Genomic DNA, 9132 nt, shown 5'->3' on the forward strand with positions numbered 1-9132 from the left:
GGCCTCCCCGAATGTTTCCAAAGATCTGGGGCGGGAGCGGGCGGAGACTGCCGCCAGGAGCCTCCCGGCCGGCCCTGGGCTGCGCAGCCACTGGAGCCCATCACCCAACTCCAGACGCTCCTGGCTCCCCAGCGTGGGCCGGGAGTGACAGCTTTGCTGACTAGGGGAGGGGGCACGGGACCTTGCAGAGCTCCTGGCCGGAAAGGGAGGATTGACCGCTCCCCCGCGTATCACCCCGGAGCACTGGAACCCGCCCCCGCTTCTTGTTCTGGCACTGGTGGTGCTTGCGGTGAGGTCCAAAGAGCCCAGCCTCCCGGAGTGGACCGCCGGGCCGCTCCCCATTCCCACAGGAGAGGCTCCCGCCTCTTGCTGGCTGGGCAGCCCCTAGATACCTGGCTCCCAGGGGCCAGCTTCCCTGAGCCTGGGGACGAGCCTGCAGCCTGGACCCCACGGGCGCCCCCTACGGCCTGCCGGCTCCCTCTGGGCTCCACAGCCCACCCGGCCTTCCTAATTGCCTTCTGCTCCCACCCGTGCCTTAGCTCAGCCTGGTGGCCCGGCGGGTTGGGTGCCAACCAGTGGGCAGATGGCGGCACCAACTGGACCTGTTTGTGGCCCTGTATGCCAGGACTTCCTCAGAGACAGGTCAGGGATCCCCACACCAGAACCTCACTTTTCGGGGGTGGGGGGATAAGGAATTGGAGATCCTTCCTCCTCGGGTTCCTCCCTGGAGGCGGAGACAGGCCCCAGCTGGACTTGGCACTGGTTTTGGCCATCTGGGGCTCCCACTCCCAACCCCAGGATGTCAGCCCAGGTCTCAGGGTCCTGGCCTGCTGCTCTCCCCTTAGGGCCTCTGCGGGCCCCTCTCCAGATCTTTTCTCTGAGGCATCCTCACCCCCAGTGCCCAGCACTAGCTCCCCAGGCCCGGGATGTCCCTCCCCCTCCTCTGCCCACGGCTGTCCCTGGCAGAAGGCAGCAGCCTCCCCCTCCAACACCATGCACTTACAAAATAGAGAATCACGACCCCAGCAGGGCGTGTTCCAGATTCTTTCTCCAACAGTGCCATGGGCCCCTGCTCAACGGAGGGTCCTGTGCAGAGGCCAAGGAGCAGTACATGGACCCATCTGGCCCCTTCCTGCTGGTGGGACCGGTGGCACGCAGCCTCATCTCTCGGAGCCCATTTCCTAGCCACAGAATGTGGAGTAGCAGATACTTAGTGGGCTGCTGTCCTCAGAACTGAGTAACATCAGGAATGGGGAGTGCTTTGCCCTGGGCCATGTCCCACGCGGCCCCCGGTCTCCATGTCAGGAGAGATGCCTGGGCTGAAGACACTGAGCTGTCCCAAGGAAAGTTCTAGATATAGATTAGCTAATATGCACAGACAGACATACATATAAATGTGTATATAGATCTCTCTTTTTTTTGAGACGGTCTCACTCTGTTGCCCAGGCTACAGTGCAGTGGCATGATCACGGTTCACTGCAGCCTTGAACTCCCTGGCTCAAGAGATCCTCCCACCTCAGCCTCCCAAGTAGCTGACCACAGGCACGTACCACGCCCAGCTAATTTTTGTATTTTTTATAGAAACAGGAGGTCTCACTCTGTTGCCCAGGCTGGTCTCAAACCCCTGGCCTCATGTGATCCTCTTGCCTTGGCCTCACATAGCGTGGAGATTACAGGCGTGAGCCACCGTACCCAGCCCCAGACTAGCTCATAGTATTACTGGTCACCATTCCCCCACCCCAGGACTACTGGCAGAGGCCACTGGCTCTGCTTCCTTTTCTGTGATTTGGAGAAGGCTGGTGAGTTTCCTCCTCTTGACGGTACAGCGCCCATGCCAGGTTTCAGGAGGGGTATAGCCTAGAGCATGCCTGCACTGAGTGAGGGGCAGGTCGGGAGAGAAGCAGGGAAGTTCTTGTGTGCTGGCAGGTCCCTGCCCCTCTTTGCTGTGTCCTCATCTGCACAGTGGGGGTGCATGGTCCTGGGGAGGAGCGAGGCACCGCCCGGCCCCCTAACCAGCGGTGTCTCTCCGGAGCAGGACGGCTGCTCTGGTTTGTGACTTCCGGACAGGACGGCCATCCTCTCCAGAATGAAGATCTTCTTGCCGGTGCTGCTGGCTGCGCTTCTGGGTGTGGAGCGAGGTGAGGTGCCCTCGGGGACCCCAGAACTTTGTCCGGCTGTGCCCTGCTCGACTCCCAGGGGTCCTTCCAGGCCGCTCCCAGCAGAGGGCTCACCCGGCCTGGCCACACTGTCTCACTGTGTGTTTGGGTGCCACTTGAGCTGCTCGACGGCCAGGGTAGGGTGTCACTGTCTTCGTTCTGCCTCCACCCCAAGGGCTGCTATACGGTAATTTCTCAGTAAATGTCCCCTGGGGTCAGGCCTGGGAGGGACACTGGAGGCTTCCCTGAGACAGGTGTGTCCGCCTTCCACAGCCAGCTCGCTCATGTGCTTCTCCTGCCTGAACCAGAAGAGCAATCTGTACTGCCTGAAGCCGACCATCTGCTCCGACCAGGACAACTACTGCGTGACCGTGTCTACTAGTGCCGGCATTGGTGAGTGCCAGGCCTCAGACCACGCCTTCCTCCCCTGGCCGTCTCCCTGGCCCAGGCCGGGGCTCAGCAGAGGCCGTTGCTGTCTGCCTGCAGCCGTCTGCCTCTCCCCTGACAGCCTCATTTCCCATGCAGGGAATCTCGTGACATTTGGCCACAGCCTGAGCAAGACCTGTTCCCCGGCCTGCCCCCTCCCAGAAGGCATCAATGTTGGTGTGGCTTCCATGGGCATCAGCTGCTGCCAGAGCTTCCTGTGCAATTTCAGTGCAGCCGACGGCGGGCTGCGGGCAAGCGCTACCCTGCTGGGCGCCGGGCTGCTGCTGAGCCTGCTGCCAGCCCTGCTGCGGTTCGGCCCCTGACCGCCCAGACCCTGTCCCCCGATCCCCCAGCTCAGGAAGGAAAGCCCAGCCCTTTCTGGATCCCACAGGGTATGGGAGCCCCTGACTTCTCACGTGCCTGATCTGTGCCCTTGGTCCCAGGTCAGGCCCACCCCCTGCACCTCCACCTGCCCCAGCCCCTGCCGCTGCCCCAAGTGGGGCCAGCTGCCCTTACTTCTGGGGTCGATGATGTGACCTTCCTTGGGGGACTGCGGAAGGGACGAGGGTTCCCTGGAGTCTTAGGGTCCTTCGTCAGGACCAAGTCCCATGGACACGCTGACAGCCCCCAGGGAGGCTGTGTCAGTAGGGATGTGTGCCTAGCTGTGTACGTGGGTGTGCAGTGCATGTGGGAGCACGTGGCGGCTTCTGGGGGCGGTGTTTGGGGAGGGAGGGGTGCCGGCAGCCTGGAGAGCCTCAGTCTCCTGTAGCCCCTGCCCTGGCACAGCCGCATGCCCGTCAAGGGCAGCCTTTGGGAGCTGGGATTTCTGCCACTTCCAGGTCTAGGCCCCTCCCCAAATCCAGCCAGTCCTGCCCCAGCCCACCCCTACATTGGAGCCCTCCTGCTGCTGTGGTGCCTCAAATAAATACAGATGTCCCCCAGCTTCCTGCTCTGAGCATGGCTGCCCCATGGGGGAAAAGGCAGAGCACCCCAGGTTTGGAGGGTTCTGGGGTCTTCTGTGGTACGGCCCGGGGGGTGGTCGGGGAGGAGGAGTCGTCCCCTGAGCCATAGCCAGCAGCTTGCCTGGCCTCCGAGGGAGCCCCTCGCCAGCGCTCTGCCCTTTCTCCTGCCCCAGGCTCAGCAGGTCGAGTGAGTTTGGCCTCCCACAGCAGGAGGAGGTCGGGGGGCATGGAGGAAAAAAAGCAGGTGCCAGAAGGAGCACGCTCAGGCTGGGGCAGCACCCAGGGCTCTCTAGGACTTGGGAATGGAGGGTGTCTGTCTGGACCCGCTGGTGCAGAGGGCACAAAAGCTGGGCTGGGGCAGGACAGATAGTCTGGAGTTCAGTGAGTGGCCTTTGAGAGGAGCAGGGGGCTCCCACGCAAAAGCTCGGGGCAGCAACCCTGACCCATCCATGCCTGGGACGGCAGCGCTGCCCGCTTCCCCCTGGCAAGCAGGTGGCGGCCTCCTGACAGAGGAACCCGGCCCAGGCCACCATCTGCAGGCAGGTGCTGTGCACAGCCCAGAGGGCTCTTTGGGCTGGAGAGAGAAAACAAGCAGACACGCAATGGAGGTGTGTTTGTTTGTTTATCTGGGACAATGGGAGGAAACGGACCAGGGTCTCAGCCACTCAGCACCGACCCTGGATTTCCCTGGCTGGCCAGAAACTGTGCTGTGTGTGTCAAGATTCCAGGGGCACCGTCCAGCAGGAGGGGCCGGTGGTCACCATGGAAGCCCAAGATTCCCACCCCTGGCAGCTGATATGAATAGCCGGGTCCTCCCAGGTCTCTGAGGTCAAGGCAGGTCAACGACCTGTGTCCTCCTCCTGTGTCCCTGAGGTAGTGATTCCTGTCTGAAACACACGAATCATTACTGCCACCCAAGAAGGGCCCGTTGTAACTGAGCAAGAGGACCTGGAAGGGGTCACCGGGAGGAGGGTCCTGCCGCCAATCACCACTCCCTGTGGACGGACCCTGCAGAGACTGAGCTTGAGATTCTGTGGGGAGTTTGGATTTGCTGAGTGGGTTGCATTAGCATTGAGAAATGCAAGCAGAGAACAGAGGGTGGAAACCAGATGGTCCAGAAGCCTGGGCACGGCAGCCAGGAGGACAGAGATCCCGGCATTCAGGTCCCAGCGTGCAGTGCATTCACTGCATTGTTCACTCGGAATCACAGGTGGCTTTGCTGGAGGGACAGACCAGTTGATCATAGTGGAGCTGGTGAGAGGAAGTTGCACCCAAAAGCCATGGCCAGGAACCTGGATCTGACTCCAGGGACACAGGAACACGGTGGGCGCTGGGCGATGATAGAATTTCTAACAAATGCTTGGTTTCTGCTAAAGCTAATTTTCGCTTCCATCTCTGGCATCTCCTCCACTTCCCAGGTGAGCTCACTGGTTTCTAAGTCTCGCAACCACACTGAGACGAGGGCGCAGTCATCCCCTCGTTTCCCCAGGGGAGACAGTCTCAGAGTGGAAGCTGCTTGTCCTCCTGGGATCTGGAACTCGGGGCCCAGCTCTCCCTCTGCTCTGGGTTTAGGGCTGGGGTCAGAGGCAGCCCTGACCTCCTGCGGGTAGCGGAGAGACTGGTTCCGCCGGGTTCCTGCCGCCCCGCCCTCCGGAGGCGGGAGGCCCCCCAAGGACAGGTGGTTTCCAGGAGCTGAGGGAGGGAGTGGAGTCCGGGAGCAGAGGGAGGGAGCCCGGGTTGTGTCCTGGGCCTGGAGCAGAGAAGGGAGGAGCCCAGCGCGCTGAGTTTCAATTTCCTGAAGCCTGAGGGAGGGAGAGGAAGGGAACCTCACCTCAGGGCTCTGGACCGGAGCCTCCCGCCCAGCGCCCACCACACCCTGCTAGGAGCTGGGATTTCCCAGTCTCCACATGGACCCGAACTGGGCCCCCTCCTCTCCACAGCCCATCCAGCCCCACTTTCCCGCTTCCCGGCATCTGCCCATGGATGAGCCTCTGGAGGATGGGGAGCCTGCCCCGGCGCTGCGCCTCACCCACCCCCCACCGCTCAGCCCCTGTGGGGACTTCCTGCAGTGAGGCCCAGGCAGAACCCTGCGCTGCCTCCCCCATCAACAGCCTCTGCTCCCTTGACACCCCCGCCCTCTGCGGTGCCTTGCAGGAGTCACCAGCCTGTGGGCCCGGGACCGTTTCACACATCCGGCAGCCACAGCTGGCCTGGGCCCTTAGTGTCTCCACCCCTCCGCCCCCTCTGTCAGCCCCCAACAAGTCTTCCTGGGGGGCCCCAGCCCTGAGTGCAAGACCCTCCGGGCTGCTTCTGGACCTCGGGCTGGGGCTGAGCCTGATCCTGGCTGGAAATGAGCACAGGGCTGGGCCACCTGGGGAAGGCCCTCCAGTCTCTGAACCCCACCCTGGGGAATTTGCTGGGACCCCCTTGAAGGCCACAGACCAGACCCCAAGGGTTAATAAGGGAACACAGTCCTTGGGTTGAACACGTACATTTACTATCTGGGCCAGCGGGCATCTAGGCTGCTGGGTGAGGGGGGCCTCTGGGCGGCTAGGCGAGGGCATCAGGGCAGGAGCTGAGGGCTGCACAGGGCAACCACCCTGCGCTCCTATTTACCCACCAGGGGCAGTGCCAGGGTGGGCTGGGCTCACAGCAGGGCCCAAAGGAAGAGGCCCAGGCTGAGCAGGAGCTCCCCGACAGCCAGGCCCCGAAGGCCGCGCCGCGCTGTGGCTGCCTTCCTACAGAGGCTCTTTCCACAGCAGGTCATGTCCGGCTTCTCGGTCTTCAAGTCGATCAGTCCATCCTCAGGTTCTATGGGGTAAGACCCTCCATGGACCACAGGATGGGTGAGGTTCATAATCTGGGCACGGGGTGGGGGCACAGCCCTTGCTAGCGTAGCTGAATTTCTGCCCTGTGGGTGAGAGGAGGGCGGCTGGCACAGGAGGCCCCACCCGACCCCCTCGGACCTGCCCCAGGACCGCCCCCTTCAGGGAACCTTGAAGCCAGTGGCGACACGGAGACAAGCAGAAGAGAACGGGGGGCGGCCCCAGGCTCCACGCCAAGTCTGTGATCCGTTAGATGGAGGTCCCTGAGCTCTGTCCCCAGATCCAAGCTTCTACCAGGCCAGGGGGCTCAAGGCAGAGCCCCTGGGATGCTGCCTGAGAGTGCCCTGCCCACCCCTTACCTGCTTACAGACGCCAGGTCCCACCCGGACTCACCATTGGTAGTGCCAGGGACCACAGAGGAGGGGCAGCTTTGAGCCTGCATGGGGTCGGAGACGGGTGGCACAGGCTGAGGCCCAAGACACCACAGCACTGGAAGCACTCAAGGCCCTGACTCGGGATGGGGCGGGGAGGGTGCAGGTCAGGGTCCCAGGCTGAAGGGTGGGTTCCAGTCCCTCTCACCAGCACAGAAAGCAGGCCTGGGCAGCACACAGGTAGGCTCAGGTGCCCTTGGCTACTCAGAATTGTGGGCAGGGTCCTGCTGGCATCTGGAGCCCCCAGCATCAAGAGGGTCTCACTCCCACCTTCAGGCCTCCTTCCCATCCTCCACCCTCAGCCCCCACTTACAGGGCTTCACCCACAGCTGCGCCAGCAGCAGCAGGGGCCGGTGACCTTCATGGTCTTGGGTGTGGGTGCATTGAGGGCAGGTGTGGCACAGAGGCTCCGAGCCTGGAAAGAGCTAGGGGAGGCCTTGCACCCCCGAGCCTGGGAACCTCTGCCCCACGTCTGGTGTATGAGGAGGAACCCAGATTGCTTGTGTAATATGCACACAGCCGATGGCCTCACCCCATCATCTCGTAGTACGGGAACTGAGGGGTAGAAACCCTTCCGTCCTGACCTGGCTGCTCTAGAAGGCAGATGTGACCTCGAGCAAGACCCCCCTCACCCCGCCCCTTCTGTGTCTGGAAGGCAGATGTGACCTGATCTGGCTGCTCTGGAAGGCAGACGTGACCTCGAGCAAGACCACCCCCCCACCCCCAACCCCTTCTCTGCCTGGGGCCTCCCAGAGCTCAGGGTGTGAGCAGAACAGACCCGGAAGGAGGAGGGGCTGCCGTGAGGAGAGAAGCGAGAGGGTGTCCCCTGGGGTGGGAGGTTGCCTTAGAAGGAGAAATTGTGACTCAATCGAGAGGAGGGTCCTGGACTAGGGCCCTGAGTTTCAGTTTCAGTTTCCTGGTGCATCAGGAGCAAGCTGCTTCCTGGTGTCAGAAGCAAGAGAGAAAAGCAGCCGTGAGACTCAGGTCATCCCACTCAGGATGAGGGTCTCTGGCTGAGCCCACCACTGGCAGGCCCCTGTGCAGAGAGAGCCTGGGAGGGGCCAGCGGGGCAACAAGCTCTGACACTGAGACCCCAGGGCAGGCACCCCTTGTTTTCTGTGCAGGGAGCAGAGGCCCCTGTAATGGGGTGGGGCGACATGGGGGCTCCCTCGGTGGGGGGGGTCCTGGCCACTCCTGGAACCACCCCTGTCCCTCCCAGTCAGTGCCCCCTGCCCACCCCCATCACACCCACACCCGAATTTGTTCTTCAGGGGAATCAGAAGACACAGGAAATGGGCCAGGGGTGACTGCAGACTCCGCCCCCGCACCCCCCCACCAGGTGCTGGGCAGAAGGAGGGAGAGGGCTTCCTGGACTGCGGGGACCGCCCTTGATGAAGACAGATAAAGGCAGCACACCCGCATAAGAATGGGTCGCCTTTCAGGTGGGAGGTCCCCTCTAAAAATCAGAATCCACCCTGTGCCCTCAGGGGTCTCTGCTTGGGGACTCCATGGCATCTGAGAGGATGAGCCAGGTGAGGTGGGGGTGGTGAGCGGGGAGGACAGGACAGAGTTGCAGGCCGCAGGCACAAAAGACTCCCCCGTGGCTCCGGGCAGCTGTGGGCAAGGCGCGGGCCCAGGAGGCCTGACTGCCCCGCCAAGCAGTGCACCAGAGCACAGGTCAGACCTGAAGGGGCAGCGCCAGCAGGGCCCATGGTCCGCGGGTCACTCTGCTGGCCCTGCAGTCACACTGCTCGGTCCCACGGCCTGATGATGGCTGAGCCAGACATCATAACACCAAGCAATGGAGAAGTTAGAATATTGCCAGGGATACTGACTTGTTGTATTTTTGAATCTTAAAATATATGTTTTAATCTGACCATCCATAAGCAGTGCATGTTACATGCCAGTCAGAGCACAAGCATCCCCGAGAGGTGTGCACTCTGTGTGTCTATGGATGATGAAAGCACGGCTTTCACACAGCAAATTATCCTCACTTCATGTGATGCCTTCTACTTTATTTGAAAAGTATCGATTGTGTCCCACTCAATTGATTTTACACCCTCTATGCACATGGTCCCCAGTTTATTGGCAGGGGGATTATGTGGTGTTTTGTTTGTTTTTGTTTCTGAGATGGAGTCGTGCTCTTGTCGCCCAGGCTGGAGTGCAGTGGCACGATCTCGGCTCACCGCAACCTCCGGCTCCCAGGTTCCAGAGATTCTCCTGCCTCAGCCTCCCGAGTAACTGGGATTACAGGCGTGTGCCACCATGCCTGGCTAGTTTTTGTATTTCTAGTAGAGATGGGGTTTCACCATGTTAGTCAGGCTGGTCTCGA

The 9132-nt window shown here is 61.6% G+C and overlaps 1 protein-coding gene across 7 annotated transcripts in view; it reads left to right on the forward strand.

The window, feature by feature from the left end:
- The window catches only part of LY6E (lymphocyte antigen 6 complex, locus E), a 4524-nt gene extending 1000 nt beyond the window's left edge, over positions 1 to 3524 (forward strand). Inside the window, exons 1-4 of one of the 7 annotated variants that reach the window (XM_011975632.1) lie at positions 244 to 289; positions 2036 to 2138; positions 2430 to 2549; positions 2682 to 3524. In XM_011975632.1, the coding sequence (XP_011831022.1) occupies positions 2087 to 2138; positions 2430 to 2549; positions 2682 to 2905 (396 nt within the window). In that variant the 5' untranslated portion in view covers positions 244 to 289; positions 2036 to 2086 and the 3' untranslated portion in view covers positions 2906 to 3524. Of the gene's footprint in view, positions 1 to 243; positions 290 to 1426; positions 1543 to 1961; positions 2144 to 2429 lie in introns of those variants that run through there. The other 6 variants (XM_011975633.1, XM_011975631.1, XM_011975630.1 and 3 more) reach the window with 6 other exon arrangements.
- The last annotated feature ends 5608 nt before the right edge of the window (positions 3525 to 9132 follow it).

Source organism: Mandrillus leucophaeus, unplaced genomic scaffold, assembly GCF_000951045.1.
Source record: "Mandrillus leucophaeus isolate KB7577 unplaced genomic scaffold, Mleu.le_1.0 Scaffold158, whole genome shotgun sequence".
NCBI lineage: Eukaryota > Metazoa > Chordata > Mammalia > Primates > Cercopithecidae > Mandrillus > Mandrillus leucophaeus.